The following is an 18599-nucleotide window of genomic DNA, read 5'->3' as shown; positions in this document are numbered from 1 at the left end:
CTCAACCCAGGTATGAATTCAGAATATGTTCTTGACGCCAAGAGTTCGCTGAGGCCTCATGTTCCGCGTATCCCGTTGCTCTCAAATATCACCTGCTAGTTCCCTAATCCTAATCCTCTCCTCCAGATCTGCCATTGTCTCTTTCATGAGCGAGAGGACACATGCTGGGAGTGCTGTCTTGAATTTGCTTGCCTTGACTATCTCGGCTGCGATGGCCTTGGAGTCGCTTGCGGAGACGCCAGTTCTATGGCCGAAGAGCAACTCTTCTAGTTCGGTGATCTCGGAGTTGTGCTGCTCACTCTTGATGCTCTTGATTCTCTTGATCTTCTTGGTGCTCTTGATGCTCTTGGTGCTCCTGGGCTGCGGTTTAGTGATCCTGGCTGGCTTGGCTCGCTTGCTCTTAAATTCGTTTTGCTTTCTTTTGAGCTCTTCCGAAAGAGAGTCTCGGTACTTGTTCTTGTAGATCGTGAGCGCGGTCTGAACCCACCATTTGTTTCTCCGCAGTCCGTTGAGCAAATGGTCCTTCTTGATTTCCTTAGCCTTAACTACGGTGGACTGCTTGTCCTTGATCGGAGAGTTGTAATAAGATGGTTTCAACCTGAAGTTATCCTTTGCTGGCATCTTGTTGATGTGAACAGCCATCCAGAGCTCATTGCCTGTGACGAGGTCCTTGGCGACAAGCATTCGCTTAGAGACATCAGGAAAGACGTAGTCCTTCGGGTCCTCACTCGGCTGTTCACATTATTGTCGAGCCCAAGCGTAACTTCTTGAGTGTATCTTACGTGGTAGTCCTTTGGATCTTTGTAGCAAGCGACCATCTCCTTTTCGATGTTCGGCATCTTGTTGGCTTCCCTGTTGGCTCTTTCTTGTTGGCTTTCTTGTTGGCTTTCTTGTTGTGTTGGGATTATTTTGGCAGGTAGTGATGATGGAGATAAGTAGGAATTGACGAGAGATGTTATTGCGATGGTGTAAGAAGGATGGAGCTGAAAAGACCACGAGGTTTCATTTATCACGATCTAAGGGTCCGAGGTGAGAGAGATGAGGTATATCGCACTGGCTTCCCACGTGGACAGGTAGTAGAGGGTTTCGTCCGGAGTAAGAGTCTACATAAATGGCGAGATTCTCCGTCTCCTGCAGTAACTAGTGCGGTGCGGATTGTGACGGACGCGAGCTTGCTACTTGTTACATCCCGCGATGCTTGCGCCTACCTAGGTAGGAGGATATGTGAGACGCATTCGAGTATTTGCAGCTGTGATGTGATTTGAGGGTAAAGCCCCTGAGTGGCCACTGGATACTTAAGTTGCGGGTTATCGTAACAAGGGACGTGAGACAACCTCGGAGAGCTTACCCGCAATTGGGGAAGGCACGTGGTTGTGACTGCGCGCTCCCGGTCGTGAGCAACAGCACCCGGGGCCGTTCCTGCCCCACTTCTGGCAAAGAGATGTCGCTTGTCGCATCGCTATACTCTTCGCACTTTCTGCATACTTCCCAAAGATAGATGCGGATGAGATGGCGCGTGACTGTGAAAACGGGCTTGGATCTGTGCATTCACTCATTTACTTATTGACCGAAGATGGTCGGCTGGCTGCCGAATCTGTCAGAACCCTCTGATTGTGATGAGCTTGAGCCCTGGTACATCACGCAGACTATGCGTCACTGGCATCACAGAAGCGACGTGTAACATGGACAGTGAAGAGATCGTGAGCGAGTGACAATTTCATCATTCATGTCGGGGTTGAGCTGACAATTAGACGGCAGTCTGAAGATCTCAGACGCGTTGAGATGGAGCTAATGATTGCATCTCCAAATTCGAGTGCCCAAGGACGGTATTAAGCGACGGGGGCAGCAGCGCCAACGACAGTCTTGCCAGACATGGTCTCGAGACGCTTGAATCCTCCATGCTGCTTCACACCCTCCTGCAGCTCAACCATCCTCTTTTGGTCGCCAGTAGGGTCATCAGCTTCCTCCTCGAGTCCCCAAGCCAAGTACTCATTGGTGTAGTTAGGCTTGAAACTGTCATCCAACACACCGAGCCTCTTGCCGTAGCGGGTGACCTTCTCCCAGTCACGCTGTACGTTCTGAAGATCGGGACTGAAGTATGCAAAGCTGCGCTCGAAGATCTTGCGGTTGGTAGGCGTGTTCATAGCCGACTTGAAGTTGCAGAACTCCTCCCAGGCTTGGTCGGGAGACGCGAGGACGAAGTCAGTCGCACGCTTGCATGCGCGAAGGAAGGCGCGCACTTTCTCGGGGTTCTGCTCGATGAAAGCGTTGTTGCCGATGTAGAGGATGCTGCAGAAGCAGCAGCAGCCGAGTTGAGCGAGCTCATCGATGCGCAGCATCTTCACTTCGTCGCGCGAGCGGTTCTGGCTGACGAGCCACTCTTCAAGCTCGACCATCTGGACATTCTCGAGACCGATGCCGGCGTCGATTTCGCCAGTGATGATGGAACGGGTCACGTTCATGCCAACACGGACGGCTTGGTAGTCGTCGGGTGACATGCCGTAGTGTGCGGTGAGTTCGTCGAGCTGGATTTTGCCAAACTCGCCGACGTAGCCGATCTTCTTGCCCTTGAGGGTGGTGAAGTCGGGAGTGATGCCGGACGATGTCAGGTACACGACACCAGTAAAGGGCTCATTGAGGAGAGAGCCAACTGACTGGACCGGAAAGCCACGGGCGGCGGCGGCGAGCGTATGGATCATCGCCTTGAAGCCGAGATCGACCTTTCCAGATCCGATGATCTCAGTGACATCCTGCGATGGTAAGCTGATGAAGTAGGACAGCTAGTATCGACCATACACTAGGATCATTGGGCTCAAGAAGAGCGACCTTGATGCCTTCATCCTTGAAGTATCCCTTGCTCTGAGCAAGGTAGAGGGGAGCGTGGTATGGCGTAGCGTGCCTGTTCACCGTCAGCATACACCCCATCCAATCTAGATGCAAAGCGCACCAGTTGGTCAAGAAGGTAATCTTATCAGTCGACATCTTGACTTGAGTACAGAAGCTGAGCTAGTCAGTACGCCAACATAGTGGGGAAGGGGTCATCATGAAGCAGCAATAGTCCTTCGCGCTGGAATTATCCAGATCAAGTTTGAACGGTATGATCTCAGAACAAGCCATCAACGATCAGGCCCCGGGGAGGGACCTGATCCGCTAATGACTTGAACACCCGCCATGCTTTGCTTCTGATGGTTGAGATGGGTACCTGATGATGCCATGCCGGGCACCTGTTACTTGACCGAGATGCAATTCTGGTGTGCGAAGAGCGAGGCCAAATAGGCTTTGCTTTGCTGGTTCGATGATAGCATCGTACCGAAGTGGGTTGTATTGGGTTGGTGAAAGCTGGGTATGTGTGATTGGAAAGAGTTGAGGAACAATTGAGGACAGAGCTTGAGACCACGGCTAGAGCCGGATACTTATACTTTACTTCCCATACTGTCGACTGAGGTCATGCATGGATAAATTGCTCACTGTAGGTGCATGTGTTGGGACCTGGTGGGGCAATGAGGGGTACACTTCCCGCGCGGGTCAAAACACATCACTGAACCACAACACGCGTCTCACCATGCAGACGGGATGTCTTGGAGCAATCTTCATTCGTTCAGATTCAAGTACGGATTATCCGTAAGCCGTGGCTCTAACTTGGGTGGTCGGTCTAGGTTTGCTGAACCACGTCCTCGGGAACTCACACGACGATCTTTTCTTTCTCCAGCGAACGGAATACTCCATCGAGATAGCTGCGTCGCGCCAAAACCAAACGAGTAAGAAGAAACATTTGTCTACTGCTTCAATTCCGTGAGCCGATGTTTTACGTGTCATTGAGGCGACAGCCAATGACACGTACTATGACCAAGACCTCCGCTCCGAATATCGGGAGTATGATGAATCGTGAGTATCTTGCAGATGTACGGAGTTGTGGATTGGAACAAATTGGTTGGGACGCATTGGGATGCCATCGGAATTATAACGCTACCATTCTTTCTTGCAACCACCCGTTTAAGCCCTGCCACATTGAGCTATCCATGTCTTTATCTTCTAATTTCTGGCAGAAGTGCCTCAAAGCCTCGCACCTCTGCTTAATCCATTCTATCTTCTCCTCTTCGCGACCACCCTTCATCTCTCCAGCAATAGCGTGTGCTACCTTTGCTTCGCATACTGGACACAGATATGGCGGTTGTCTTACATCTTCCTTCATGCTACCTGTACCCTGCATATTACAAGCATAGTATACACAATGGTCGAGCGCGAAACAATGTCCTAGCTCATGTGACACTGTACGCGCGAGACGTGAGAACCAAAGCGCCTGGACTTCCTGCACCTCTGATGTAGGCTTATATGCTGTTGCGGCCTGGGTAGCCGCTTTCATCGCCCCACTCTTGCTTAATTCTTTCTGTTTCTTCGTCGCAGGTTTTGCCTTTACATCCTCTACAGCACATAATTCATCGACAAAGGTTTTGCAATGACTCCACGGCCACATGTGGTTTCGGTCGATCTCCTCTCCTTTCCGTTCATCCAGTATTGGGTTATATCGCGCAGTCTGCACGACAGCCACTCTGCTGCCTCCATACGCCCTGCCACAGCAGAAATCGTCATCTTCGGACTCGTAAATGTCGTGGTCGACTAGAACGACCATCGCATAAGCGTCATCAGGCAGAATTGAGATGGCTGTGTCGAGGATGTCGTCCAGATTCAGTTGAGCAGGGAAAGCAGTGTCCGGCGCAGGGCGAACGCGGATTCTGGTACACCGATCTCCATGTGATAGACCGATGTACTTGGGCAGAGCGACACTTCGACAACCCATGGCGGACTTCGTGTTGGAGCCCCACGATGTCCAGGTCAATGGCGTGGGGAACAGGCGAACAGGCATATCGTGATAAAATGCAGTAAGATAGTCGACAAAGTGATCTGCAGATGGAGGAGATGGTCCGGCTTTACCCTCGCCTTTGACTTCATCAAAACTGGTTGGTACTACCCAGTGCCTCATAAAGTCCGCCTTGAAACTGATCCCAGGCACTTGCACCACATACAACTTGTTCCTGCTTGGCGCCGATGAAAGTTTGTTCCTGCACTCCTCGTCCAACCATTCCTTCGTACTCTGCGGTAAAGAATCTGGATCATAGTTGAGCTCATCGTGAGGTAGGACTAAAGGAGCGGGAAATGTCCCAATGGGATGATCCTTGACACTCTTCGGCGCTCTTCCAGATGTCGTTTCTGCTGCTACGCGTGCTGCGGCATCCGGCTGTTCATATCCAGCTAACTCTGCGAAGGGTGACGGGTTTAGTTGTAGAATGGTGTGCTTGCATGCCATAGCGGGTGTCAGTACGAAACGAAATGAAAAGAATGAAAGAAGAAGGAATAAGGATAGGGACTGCTGCCTGGATGGCGGCTGGTTGTCTTGGACGCTAGGCAAACCCCCGCGATTCATGTCTACACCTCGCTTCATGCCGCCGGGTCATCGTGCCTGATTCTCTCCTTCATCCCCTGTACACCTTCCACCATACTTTCACCACAGCGGGTCGTTCCTTCCCCAGTATAGCAAACTTCCCCCAATAGCCAAGCTGTTGAAGATGCCAACGTAGTGACCCGCGATCTTGTCCTTCGCTCCGTACGCGCTGACAATCACCGTATCCGCGACGGTTGCGACTAATCCCGCCATGACCGCAACTCCCAAGCTCCTCCTGTCTCGCAGGACCAGACCAAAGACTGCTAACAGAACGCCATTCTGAACGTTGCGCGCTGCTATTGCTGCAACTAGGGCTTTCTTGGTCTTCTGATCCTCGTCGTAGGTGCTTTCGGTTTTGCTCGAGCGTTTTGCGGATGCGGGCGATGTGTCGGACTCGGCCGAGATGGGCAGACCGTAGCCATCAGCGAAGAAGGATGGGTTGCGTAGACCTATGATTCCGAAAGGGACGATTTCGAGGGTTGCGATGAAGAGCGCGAGGCATTCCGCTGGCGGAGGTAGGTGGTGGAAGAGGTTGCGGGCTTGAGTTGTCATGGTGGCGGACTGGTATGACCGTCAGAATGGTCTCGGAGGGAGTTGCAGCGCTGCAAGGCTTGAGGAACGAGACGAGACATGGTGTAATCTTATAGATATGCTTGCCATCGATGCAGGAGAGATGTAGGTGTATGTAGACTTCCTCCAACTCCCATTGGCTGACGAGTTCGGACTTCGGCTGCGGGGATCGCAGGGCTGTCGCGTCGACGCGTCTTCCGCCCCATCGCTTCGCGCCTCGTAGCTTCTACAATGAGTGGACACCATTGTGAAGATAATTTAAGATTACTACTTCGATTCCCCTGACAGAATCTCGCGAGCAAGCCTACCTGACACGCGTTACAGTGAAGACAGGTCTTCTGTGGACCACGCCCGGGCGATACCGGCTTTTCCTCCACACCCAGTGAGCGCGCTACAATGCCGAATGAAAGGGAAGATGATCCCACGAAAAGAGAAGCGTGAATGGAAATAATGAGTGCTCCGAAAGAGATGGATAGTGAAGATCGACTTCCGTCAACTCTGGACTTGGAGTGCACAGGGAAACAGTGTCGTTGAGGCATCATGGCTGAAAGCATACTGGGAGGCGTAAATGGGCTATCGCTCCTTCACTCGGTGGATTTGAGTGGGCATATTGGCTCGCAGTAGCGATTGTCTTGGGATTGGATGGGGTTCCTTCCTTGGAGCGGATAGGCACATGGGAAACTCGTCTATCCGCGGTCTCGTCCTATCAGAGGTTCGTCATCTCAAATATCAGCGCACGTAAACGCATCGCTACCATGATTTGCCCGAGATTGTGAAAGACTTTGGAAGCGGTACAATGCTTGTTTGCATGTGCGGTGAAACTAGGTTCAGCTTTTGACAGCTCGACTGCGCCTGCTTTCTGTCAAATTTTCTCTCATGTGGCGTTCTTTCCTTCCAAGGTTGTCTTCACTCGACCCTCAACACCACGGAAAGCTTGGACTCGCCTCGCATACTTCCGCCTTCACACGCACCTCTCAATTTTGCTAGCCGCTCCCCTCCCAGTACATAATCGGCCCTCCCTCACCTTTCTTCTTACTCTCCCCCACACTCGCTCCTCAACTGCACAACTACAGCTCTTGCGTTGTCAAGCCTCAGCAGTCACAATTTCCTCTCGAGCCTGCGAAATTTGAGCCTTCCTTAGGCGATCAGTGTCCACCAAGCGAGCTTCGCCCTCACTTCCGCCTCCCACACGTCACGAACCGCGCCCCGACCCCCGAATCCCACACGACCCGTCAAGCGATCGCACAAGATGGCTACGGCTCCTTCCTTCTGGGCTGCTGGCGGTAACAAGATCAAGTCTGCCGAGTCTCCGAACCCCAAGATCGCAGAGGCGCCTCCCAAAGCGAAACCAGACCCTCAACAGAAGAAGGGTCTCGTACTGAAGGGCATGACCAACGGACAGACTACCAATGGCGCATCCAACGTTACCTTCCCAAAGGCCGCCGTTGGTAAGAAGACCAACTGGGCCGATGAAGACGATGATGATAACACCTTCATCGCCGAATTCATGAGCCAGGATCCGAAGATCGCTACCCTCGAGACCACCATCGCCCTGAAAGAGGAGCGTGTCAAGGAGTTGGACGCACTGGTCGAAACCAAGACGCTTCGTATCGCGGAGCTGGAAGGCGCAGTCCAAGACAAGGACACCCACATTGGCGATCTCGAGACGGAGATCCAAAAGAAAGACGTCGAAATGGAGAAGCTTAGGAAGATGAACGGCGACCAGCTCGCTCACAACCAGGAGCTTATGCGCGAGGCTGGAGAGAAGGACAGCCAGATCAAGAACCTGAAGGCCGAGCTTGAAGAGAAGGTTTCGACGATTGGTAGCCTTAAGGAGGCGAAGAAGGCTGCAACCATTAGCAGTCTCGAGCAGGAGTCGGCCGCACTCGTCCCCGTCCCCACAAACGATGAAGTGACTACTGAGGATGCACCCAAGGACGGAATCTCAGAGAGCACAAAGTCTAATGGCACTGAAGTCGTTACCGCGACGGAGACCAAGACTAAGAAGGCCGCATCTGTGGCTTCCGATTCTGATAGCTTTGAGATCGTCGATGCTCCCATGACTGAGGAGGTCAAGAAAGAGAAGCCTGCGAACGTCGTCACTAAGCAGTCCGAGGAGACCGAAACGGCAAAGAACACCAGCGGCCCGTCGCTCGTCTCATCCTCATTCCCCAACTTCGTGACGAAGGAGACCCTGAAGGTCGTTCCTCCGGCTCCGAAGCCCAAGACCCTGACTTTTGGCATTGACATGTCCAAGTACGGGAAGAAGCCAGCCCCGTCTGCTGCTGTGAAGACCCCACCTACATCGTCGCCCGTTGCCGAACTGAACGGCCATACCACACCCTGGGGCCACTCGTCCCGGCAGGCGCGCGACAAGACCGGTACCATGCCAGAGCTCAACCCCGCGGCTGACATCCGTCACATGTCGCACGGGCAGCGCGTTGTTTTCGGTAACGGTCCTGAGGTTATTGTGAAGCTTGGAGAGACCAAGCTGGCTACCATTCCAAAGTACGTTTTGATGCAGTGCTCAGGCAAGGCCTACAAGCACTTCACTGCCAATCCCGACGCAACCTCTTGGAGCCTTCCCGCCGGCTCGATGGACGCCGATGCTGCGACGGCGCATCTGAAATGGATGGACGAGATGACGTACCAGAGCAGGGTTTACTCTGTTCGTCTCCAGACTGAGACGGTATATGATAAGAAGAATCTGCATATCTGCCGCGCTGCGCGGGTTCTAGGTCTCAACAACACCTACGTGGCCCAGTTCACCAAGCAATTCTGCGACCGGATCCGTGCCCAGGACGTGTCTTTCGAGTTCATGGACCTTCTTTGCCAGTTGGCTTACCCGGAGAACGACCCCGTGTTTGACTGCATGGTTCACAACCTTGTCAACCAGAAGAAGGTTGGCAACGCCAAGGGCGCGGCCGATTTGGAGAAGCTGATGGCCAAGCATCAGTCCCTGAAGGAGAAAGTAGAGAAGATCGAGAAGCGGATCGGAGGTCGTCCACGCAAGACTTGGAACTCCCCCGAGGGCAGTACTCGCGGTGGAAGCAACGACCGCAGCGGCAGCAAAGGTGGAAACCGTGGCAAGTCAGCACCACGCAACCCGCCTGTTGCACCAGCGCCTGGTAACAAGCCCGTTACTCCTGCGCCGGGTGACGCGTTGTTCACCACCCTCCACTAGGTCAGCCTAGTGACATGACGCGGTGTACGGGAGGGAGGGATGGAGTACACCGTGGAAAAGAAAGACGGATGATTGACGACTTCAGCGACGCGAGCGCATTCCAATGCGTTCAAGCGAGCGAGATTACTGTCTGCTCTGTAGTTCTTTGCATCTACAGCGGGGAAAAATGAGTATATAGAGCGACAGCTTGATTCATTGATAAGACAGTATAGGATGTCTGGGTGTATTTTCAGCGCCATCAAGGAATGTCAGGTAGTTATAGTTGGTAATGTCATCGATGGACACAAACATCTTTCATACGTGATCGAAACTATGCAGCAAACTCGTGAACAGGTCTCATTGGGAGTTGTTTGTGTCATTGATTCCATCGTCGTAGCCGAGAGTATCTTCTAACATCTACACTCTACACCCTTGCGACTGACACAAAGGTACTTGACGCCCTTGTACGGCGTGACGCCACTGCCCAGCCCTTTACTCTTCTTCTGATCTACGTTCAAACTCTCTACCTTGATCCCACTCGGCAGCCAGCCTTTAACGGAGAAGCTGATGGTCGCGCAGCTCGGCATGAGGACTTTATTTGCCTGTTTGATCTTCGCATCGCTATCCGGCTTGGGTGCGCTAGACGATGAAGTCGCAGGTAAAGAGACCTGTGTGCCCTGATCATCATCGTAATCGTATGTCGATGTCGCGAACGATACAGGTCCACCAGCATCCAAGGCATCCTCCGCAGACGGATCGTCTTGGCCAATAACAGTCCCACGCAATGTAGCCGTCGCACCAACCCCTCCACCGCGGTCTTGAGACATGAGATTGTTTATCTCGCGACTGCTGATGCGCCATTCTATTGCCCTGTCTCCCGGCGCGTAGCCTGCATCTCCTGTTCCGCGCGCGACGCGTAGATCGGCGACGTTTCTGACGGACGCTGGAAGCGGGATGTGGATGGTCATTTCTTCGATCGCGGGGGCGGACGTGGTTCCTGTCGAGGAGGATACGCGTCCCAAGCTAGCTTTCGCCGCGCTGGGTTGGGAGGGCTTGTTTCCGCTGAAGCGTGGGTTGAGTTGGAGTTTGACTTCGAAGTCTGTGCCGGTCGGGCCGAGGGAAGGGTGGACGGATACTGTAGCTGGTATGTTTAGTTTTGGATTTGAAGACTTTGCGTTCTTCTCTGTGGAGAAGGCATCTAGTGCTGCAGAGCCCAGCAAGTCGACTTCGTACCCAGCGAGCACGAAGCGACCGTCCGGTGGTACGAACGAAAGTTCACCTGGCCTCGCTTTCCACTGGTTGAGTCTGACACAGGGATGGAAGACGGGGAGTGAGACTGCGTTTTGTATGCCACCTGCGCATCCCAAGTGTAGTATGAGATCAGGTATCCCAGAGACCTTGGCCGTGAAAGCGATTGTACCGTTGGCCATGGCGGCTAGAGGGCGACCCGATGGTGATAAGGTGACCTCTAGTGTTTCCACGATATCCACATACATCTCATTGCTCGTATGCCTGACATTCGCTCTTCTCCACGGCACCGGTGAGCCTGTCTGACTTGAGGTCGGTGATGGTCCTAGCCGTGGGCTTGCTCTTCCACCGCCTAGACCAAATGCTCCGGTAGCAGAGGGTGCGAGCGAGCTTGGTGTCGAAGAAGGCAGTCCCACTCCTCCCAGTAGGCTCTTGAGTAAATTCGGCGCTTCGACGACATCTCTCAGCGCGTTCGGTTCTGTGTTCGCGATGATTCCGCCATCCACCATCTCGCTGAGTAGTTGCGCGACGACATCGTAGTTTCCCTCGATCTTGCTCGCCAGTAGTGGTGACCCTAGGAAGTCTTCGAGGACGTCGGTCAGGCGGTGGAGGAAGGTGAGGACGGCGAGGGGATCAGTGTCTGCCGATGCCGGGCATAGGAACAGAAGTTGGTCTTGTATTATGCTGTATAGCAGCGTCGGCGGGTTGGTGTTGGGCAGATATATCAGCGGCGGCCGGGGGGCGGGATGCGCGAGATAGAGAGGCAGGAGGACGGAGGATGGCGGCGGGCGGTTGAGGTATGTGTGCTCGAGCAGTGGAGTGCTGAGGATGTTAGCGACGGATGACGTAATCGCAGGAATAGACGCGTCTTACTTGTGCTCATCAAAGATGTAGAGAGCTTCGATTGCGCTCATGGTGGGAAATGTCAGCTGCGAGCCATGCGCGTGGGAAGACGTGAGGTCCGCGTCGTGGGGCAGTTTGGGCGGGGAGCTGCCGGAGCTAGAGAGATCCCTGCATGGCTAGCATGACATGCAGACTTCTGGTCGCAAGATCTTTCCACGATAGAGCCAGCGTGTTGCATCTGAGAAAGTCGCGGTGCTGTCTGTCTAGCGTCGCGATAATGGCACTGCCACCTCCTTCCGCGCCGACCTTCAAAGAGGCTCTCAAGAATGACAGAGCGGAATTTGAAGATTGCACTCCATGTCGCGTAGTCGGTATTGTACTCTAGAACACACTGTATCTACCTCAGTACTGACATGGTTGTTAGGGAGCGCTACATTTCTGGGCCTCGGCGCCTTCACGTACGTCTCGGGCCATTCACAGATCAAAGCCAACGAAGCCGCGATACGAGCCAGCAAAAGCATGTTCGGAATGCGGAGTAGGGGAATGGCAATAACAGGAACAAGTGCCGTCATGGTGGGCCTGGGGTTATATCGGTGGTTTGCATAATGGGAGGGATACAAGGAGACGCTTGAAGGTCACAAGCCTGGAGCGTATACCTAGGTATTGTAGGTGGAAAGACTTGAGTACAAACTTGGGCATGCATCGGCGTTTGGGAGTCACATCTTCACGAACGAGATGAGTCACTGCACACGGCATACAACAGTTGAGGACATGTAATGATGGTATTAACACCCTCCAAAAAAAACGCTATCTACTTCCACCCCCGAATGATGTCCCACCCCGTAGAAAATGCGAAAAGGTATATAGCCTCCGAAATCAATAACACCACAGAATGCGTCTAGTAAGTCTCCCCCAATGCGTATGAAAAATGATCCACTAGCCCTGTGCGCCGTCTGGGTATGATGCAAGTAGTCGTGATTCGTCGAACAGTCGTTCGTGTCATTGCCTGGAGTTCGATGACAGGCCCTCAGGCTTCGAGCTGCGGTGCTATGACATGCGTCCGCGCTTGGATCCTCCGCCTGATGAGCCGTCTCGCCGGTCGTTGAAGCCATCGACGTTGAAGAAGTCGTTCATGAGTCGTCTCTTTTGCCCTGCACCGTTGCCTAGTTGGAAGAGGTTCTGGGCGGCGGATCGTTGGAGGTTTCGGGTAGACGAGCGGTTCGTGGGGCGGCGAGAAGCAGGGAAAGCGCGGCGGGCAGCAGCAGACATGTCGGCGGCGGCGGTTTCATTTGGTGAATCAGAGGGTAGAGCTTGTGCGGCAGAGAACTCGAAGATGTGGTGTAGCGGCGACATGTCGGCCTCGGTCGTAGAAGCTTCCATCTGGAGGGGCGGCGCAGAGTCAGAGCGTGTTTCCGTGACCGTCGTGGGTACCAGTGTGCGTGAGTCGTCCATGCTGTGGGTTCGGTCCATGATGGGTGATGAGCTTCTGGCGCGGTTGTTGTCGAGGTATTCGTCGTCACTGTCGCTGCTCGTCTGCTTGGGCAAGCTCCCGTCTAGTCGTTCCGTCGCCCACTGCCGTATTCGCCAGCCCTCGCCGTCGCCCACACCAATGTTCTCCTTGTCGAGGAAGGTGAGCAGCTCATCGAGAGCCTCCTGGTAGCCGTCGGTACGGGCCCTGTCGATGTCGGCGAGCGCGGACTTGTACAGGTGCGTCACATTGAGGGCAGCGGTACGGAAGGACTGGTGCACGTCGTGCTGCCCTCTCGTCTTGGGCAGCGACTTGTTGAGGCTGCGCATCGAGTCCATGGTGGTTGTATGAGCTGTTGGCGGCAGGTGCGGTCGTGTCAAATCTTTGTCGGGCTCCACTGCGTTGTGGCCGGTGTTCGGCACCCGCGGGCGATGCAACCGTGATGGGGAGCGTGATGGAAGAAAAAGAGTAGATGAAGCAGATGAGGTGAACGACAGTGTTGTTCACTCGGAAGGAGCGTGGCTTCTCGTCGCTCGCTGGGTTGAGGTCGTGCGCTGCTCCTGGACTCGCGGGGTTGACGCTATCACGGGCTCTTAGCTCCGGGCTAGGCCCTGACAGCATGTGCCACCCTTCACCCGTCCCCGTCAACATCCTTGATTCACAGCCCCAGCTTCCAGTCAGCATGCCATCATGACTTCGCACCTGGAACGCCTTCCTGTCGAGCTGTTCGAGCTCGTTGCTGCCACTCTTAACCTCTCGTCTCACAAAAGCCTTCGTCTTGCATCCAAGAGATGTCGCTTCCTCACCCATTCTGTATTTGTAGAACGCGCTTTCTCCCGGCTAAAGACTACTCTTGGACCACCCTCTCTCAACCGTCTCGTCAACCTGGTGCAGTCGCCTCATTTTCGTGGTTCTGTCAAAGTCCTACAGATCCAGCTCCTGACATCAGCGGAGTATAGTGTCCTCACTGCCATTAGCCGTGTCGGCAGGTTTCCGCCACCCAAACGATTTCCCAGGGTACCTGGCATCCAAGACAAAGATATCAAGGACGAAGCACCCACATTCACATATGTCGTGGAATGCGAGTATCCAACCCGCTTGTACGATGGCCTTGTTCGAGCATTGCGAGGCTTCACCAACTTGACGGCCATTCACTTCCATCCGAGGGGATCCCAGCTCGCGGAATCCAGCAGTCCTCTTTCCGCAACCGATTGCCTATTCCGTAGTAGATGCTTTCAGGTCGTCATAGATGCCATCGTTAAAAGCGAGGTCCGTCTGAGCGAGTTTCGTATGGCCAAGTGCAAGCGTGGGACTGCGTTACATAAAGAGGCCATCTTACCATTCTCGGCACTCCAAATACCTACGCAATCTCTGAGGACACTACATCATCGCTTTTCGCAACTCAAAGTTCTCACTCTCTCTGCTTTGTCTAGAAACGATGACCTTTCTCGCACACCTGGTTGGCAGAACGGGGTCGGAAAAATCATTGCCACTGCACCAAAGTTGAAAAGCTTCACGATGAGTCTAGATCGGACTAACTATGCCGCAGCCATCGTTCACCACATGGTTGCTTCTTGCGCTTGCCTTAAGCTAGAAGTACTCCAGCTCATGTTCTGCGCATTGCATGGAGACGACCTAGTCGCTATTATCAGAAGCCAGGCCGCGACATTGCGACGAGCTGTATTCTCTGACCTTCGCTTTGTGACTGGCACTTGGTCGTCATTATTACACGCTCTAAAGGAGTGTGGGAATCTCGAACATCTGCGCTTCAGCTCGCACTCGGGGGCAGAGCATCCAGTTCGACGTCTGGACGTGGCCCGAGGACATCGTACAATGACCGATATGGTGGATGAGTTCATCGCCGTCTTCGATACTACAGCAGGTGCTTCTAATTCACAAGAAAGTGGCTTCGTTGACCCTCATCATCACGCTGGTCTGTCATTGGCCAGAGCCAGTACCACAGTACCAAGTGAATGAGAGACTCACCCACGGTTACCAAACTACACCACTCTGCTCTTGCGTTGTCATTAATCAACGTCCATTCGGCTCACTACTATCACAGTCCATCGGGTGATATTCTGGTTTCCACCCACCTCAACGCAACACGACTTGATACACTCCTCAACCGTACCGGCCACGGTCAACATGACCTCTGCATCTCAACTCTCGCAGTCCGATGTCCGCCTATTTCTGCAACAGCTTGAAGCCAATCCTGTCGACGTGACCAAGTGGAACCCGATGATGCGCTTTTCGCTGCTTCGCGGTGGGCTCATCGACTTCACAATTTATGGCCGTCGCGTAGGCTCAGCGCCACGTTTTGCTTTAATGGCTGTGTCTCAAAAGGCGCTCGCATTCCTCGTCAAGCACCCTCGCGCACCAGCAATCAACTTCACCTTCGACGTACCCGCGGTACAGCTGCGAGGTGAAAATGGCCAGGCAAAACTCGTCCCCGGGAAGGGCAAGATGCGCGAAGCTCAGATCGGGATCCATGAAGCTGCTCTTGTTGCGATCTCACAGTGGCTTACAGCCTTGTGCACACCCACACTGATGCCTCTTGCCGGAGCAAGCTTCTCGATCGAGACGTGCATCCGCTTCATCTGCGTTCACACTCTACACGCGCCAGAGTATGTTCAGCACCTGACTGACAAGTTTATTACAAACGCCGGTAAGCTTGCGCTGAGCTCGCAGCAGGTTACAGAGCTTGTCAGGTCGTGCCGCGGTGACAACGACCAATTGCTCATGGGGCTTGCGGAGAAGTTGATTGGGAAAAGACTCGACGGCCAGCTCGCTCCTAAGCAACTGAGCAAGTTCTTGTGCAAGGCAGGCAACGAATTACTGAAGAAGAAGGTCGAGACCCTGGAGAAAGAGATGGGCTTCACGACTCAAGGGACGGGCCCGAAGGCGGCATTGCAGTCCTGGACTGAGGGATTTCCTTCCTCATTCCCCACAGCGGCAACCCGTTCCGCGGGGCGGATTCATGAGATCAAAGATCGTGAGATAATTGAGATCGACAAAGACGTAATGGAAGTGGATGCAGACGAGTGGCAAGTACCTCCTCGTGCGAAAGAGGAAGCGGCAGCGTCGAAGAAGCGGAAATTGACGCACAACAAGGATGGGACGAAGTAAGAAATTGTCAAGCTGGAGAGGGGATTGACCGGTTCGATCTGAAGGCGCTGTGGGCTGTGACCTGGACATACCAGTTGATCTCTGATCGTCGACTGGGAGTACTATACAGGTCTAGCACGATGCGTTGATGTCAATCTCTAACGATGGGCTGCCTGTAGAGATCCTAGGTATACGAAAGAAATTCTGCCCTTCAAACTGAAATGGAAAAAATACTACTGTCTGCTGATGCGCTTACGGGGCTAGACTATCGCGCATTGCCTGGCGGGCTTATACAGGTGATAACTAATACATCCTATCTCATTTGACCTCCGCTCGTTCGTGAACGACCTAGATACCGGTCAGTCCCCACCGACTAAGATGATGGCCTCGATTCGGCACACACCACCGAGCAAGATGTCTACACGAACATGCAGTTGCTCCACAACGCTATCGCCACCACAAAAGCTTGATCTCACATCGATCTGCGTCGCTTCAACCATTCCGACATCTAGCGAGAACATGCATGCATCGGAGCTCTAATGAGTGGGTAGTGGGGTAGCGCTGACCGGAACACCAAGGTTTTGCCGGCAGGACGCCTCGCATTCGCCTGCGTCTGCGCAGGTAGCACAGTACCGAATACTTGGGAATAGATCACTCTACTCCAGGGTCTGGCTGAATCTGTGTATGAAGGAGCAGGGCCTGCATGAGATGGAATCGGGATAGAATCGCTGGTAGAACCCAATCTAATTATGGAACCGTGTAGTAGCGCGCTGCGGGCGAGCCCTGACGTCTTGTCAAACTATCGCGAAATGCCTCGCCGTGTCAGCAACGACCCTCAGACCTGACAGTACGCACTCAGAATCTCATCGTGCCCAAACGAGACGACGAAAAAACGAATTCGGCTCTCCATGCTGAGGTCCGAGCAGACTGTGCGACGAATGCACTGCTTCTGGAAACATTCTGTGGATCACCCTTGTGCCGATGCTGTCGATCTCACGTCGGGGATTTTGAGCACCGACAACAACACAGCGAAAGCGCCAAGATCAACATTCCACAACCGCGAAAACCTTGAAGCCACTTGTCAGCGCCAGCGCTGAAGATACGTCTATCACACCTGTCAGGGTCCGGGCCTTGCTGTAGCTCGAGATTAGTAACTGGGAACGTGTTCCGGTGCGCGATACTAGGCAGGAAGTCGCATGTAGCGCGAGGCCGCCAACGGCTTACACGACCCCCCATCCACCAATGCCGTGGACCGGAATCGTCAGATCTTAGAAGTGGGTACGGCTCGAATCGGTCAGAATGGATACAAGAGATGCAGAGGGTGAGGAACTGTAGATTGCCGGTGGGTAAGATCGCTGTTTAGTGTTTATCGAATTTCCTACAGTTTTGCGCGGATGCGTCGGTACGGCTGTCATCACCATCGGTCTAATTTTGATCGCGACCCATCTCACGGTCAGCCGTTGAGAGCGGCGAACGTTGGTGTTTGGGTATATATTTCTTTGGAGTTTCTCGAGTTTGGTTTCGTCAGGCTCAACAGTTCAGCACGGTTTCTTCTTTCTTTCTTCTTCCAAATTCGCTAGCCTTGCGTTCATATACTGGTATCATTACGATCGTTGAAGTCGGATCTTTGAGCAACACAACACTATCTCCAAGGACCTTCGCTACTTCTCCAACATGCGTTACTCCGCCATCACCCTCGTTGCCCTCACGGCGACATCGTCTTCAGCTTTCTCTCTATGGCCTCGCCAAAGCTCTAGCTGTCCTTCCGTCTGGACTGCCGTCGCCACCGAGCTTCAAGCCGACTTTGCTGGCTGTGGCGCGGATGCTCACCAAGCCCTCCGTGCCCCCTTCCACGACTGCATCAACAATGGCTGTGACGGCAGTCTCGTTCTTACAGACGAGTGTGGAAGATCAGAGAACGCCGGTCTCTCAGCTATCTGCACGAAGCTCAAGGACTGGAGCGACAAGTACCAAGTCAGCGCAGCAGACATGATCCAATTCGCCGGCGCACAAGCAATCGCAGCCTGCCCGCTCGGCCCCAGAGTGCAAGCACTGGTTGGCCGCAAGGACAGCTCAAACGCCGCGCCTGTCGGGAGTGTACCCAGCAGCCGTGGCACCCTCGAAAGCATCTTGGGCGCCTTTGCTGCGAAGGGCTTCTCATCCGATGATGTCGTTGCCCTCATGGGTGCGCACAGTGTGGCAGTCCAGTTCCACGACGACCCATCGCAAGCTGGAAAGGGTCTTGACTCGACTCCTTTCAGATACGACAACACCTTCTACCAAGAGACCAAGGACCGCAAGGCCCCTTACAGTCTCCAGAGCGATCTTCTCATGTCAAATTCTTCAGAGGTATGTGTTCACGATCTCAACATCCTCACCTGATCCGTCACTAACTATCTTTGCAGACATCAACCACCTGGTCCAACTTCGCTGAAGACGCGAACAGCTGGTCTACCGCCTTCACTAGCGCGTGGGACCGATTCGCCGTCATTGGAAGCGACGCCAGCAAGCTCCAAGATTGCTCGAGCTTGGTCCCCAATGGCTTCGTGACCACGAAGAGGCAGGCGTTCAACATGGCTTTCACTAAGAAGATGAGCGCCAAGTTCAGGTTGTAAGAGACATGATAGCATATGTTGCTCAGTCTGGACACTAATAGCGATGGCATGGCGTTTGGGTATTAGACCATGGTGGTTCTGGGGCGGCTTTACTGTGCTTTCATGATACTCCGCAATACGTTGCACGTTAATGTTTACTTTCATTAA

At 53.6% G+C, this 18599-nt stretch overlaps 8 protein-coding genes across 8 annotated transcripts; 3 read left to right on the top strand and 5 right to left on the bottom strand.

Moving 5' to 3' along the window:
- Window positions 1-81: 81 nt before the first annotated feature.
- On the bottom strand, window positions 82-839 carry J4E78_003364 (uncharacterized protein; the record flags this gene model as incomplete). Its single annotated transcript, XM_049364004.1, has 2 exons — window positions 82-732; window positions 783-839. 2 exons carry the CDS (start codon window positions 837-839, stop codon window positions 82-84), a joined length of 708 nt encoding a protein of 235 aa, XP_049224669.1.
- Window positions 840-1829: 990 nt separating this feature from the next.
- Window positions 1830-2982, bottom strand: NMT1 (glycylpeptide N-tetradecanoyltransferase; the record flags this gene model as incomplete). The annotated part of the gene is made up of 3 exons (XM_049364003.1): window positions 1830-2750; window positions 2797-2899; window positions 2948-2982. The coding sequence occupies 3 exons, from the start codon at window positions 2980-2982 to the stop codon at window positions 1830-1832; spliced, it is 1059 nt and encodes a 352-aa protein (XP_049224668.1).
- Window positions 2983-5500: 2518 nt separating this feature from the next.
- On the bottom strand, window positions 5501-5992 carry J4E78_003362 (uncharacterized protein; the record flags this gene model as incomplete). The annotated part of the gene is made up of 1 exon (XM_049364002.1): window positions 5501-5992. The coding sequence occupies one exon, from the start codon at window positions 5990-5992 to the stop codon at window positions 5501-5503; it is 492 nt and encodes a 163-aa protein (XP_049224667.1).
- A 1267-nt stretch (window positions 5993-7259) lies between these two features.
- On the top strand, window positions 7260-9194 carry J4E78_003361 (uncharacterized protein; the record flags this gene model as incomplete). The annotated part of the gene is made up of 1 exon (XM_049364001.1): window positions 7260-9194. One exon carries the CDS (start codon window positions 7260-7262, stop codon window positions 9192-9194), a length of 1935 nt encoding a protein of 644 aa, XP_049224666.1.
- Window positions 9195-9583: 389 nt separating this feature from the next.
- On the bottom strand, window positions 9584-11335 carry J4E78_003360 (uncharacterized protein; the record flags this gene model as incomplete). The annotated part of the gene is made up of 2 exons (XM_049364000.1): window positions 9584-11243; window positions 11295-11335. The coding sequence occupies 2 exons, from the start codon at window positions 11333-11335 to the stop codon at window positions 9584-9586; spliced, it is 1701 nt and encodes a 566-aa protein (XP_049224665.1).
- Window positions 11336-12311: 976 nt separating this feature from the next.
- Window positions 12312-13070, bottom strand: J4E78_003359 (uncharacterized protein; the record flags this gene model as incomplete). The annotated part of the gene is made up of 1 exon (XM_049363999.1): window positions 12312-13070. One exon carries the CDS (start codon window positions 13068-13070, stop codon window positions 12312-12314), a length of 759 nt encoding a protein of 252 aa, XP_049224664.1.
- Window positions 13071-14877: 1807 nt separating this feature from the next.
- Window positions 14878-15858, top strand: J4E78_003358 (uncharacterized protein; the record flags this gene model as incomplete). Its single annotated transcript, XM_049363998.1, has 1 exon — window positions 14878-15858. The coding sequence occupies one exon, from the start codon at window positions 14878-14880 to the stop codon at window positions 15856-15858; it is 981 nt and encodes a 326-aa protein (XP_049224663.1).
- Window positions 15859-17511: 1653 nt separating this feature from the next.
- J4E78_003357 (uncharacterized protein) lies at window positions 17512-18452 on the top strand (the record flags this gene model as incomplete). Its single annotated transcript, XM_049363997.1, has 2 exons — window positions 17512-18186; window positions 18243-18452. 2 exons carry the CDS (start codon window positions 17512-17514, stop codon window positions 18450-18452), a joined length of 885 nt encoding a protein of 294 aa, XP_049224662.1.
- Window positions 18453-18599: the final 147 nt, after the last annotated feature.

The sequence above is a fragment of the Alternaria triticimaculans genome (assembly GCF_023758025.1).
Source record: "Alternaria triticimaculans strain BMP 0046 chromosome Unknown scaffold_3, whole genome shotgun sequence".
NCBI lineage: Eukaryota > Fungi > Ascomycota > Dothideomycetes > Pleosporales > Pleosporaceae > Alternaria > Alternaria triticimaculans.
Note: the sequence above shows the minus strand (reverse complement) of the source record. Positions and strands in the feature narration are given on the sequence as shown.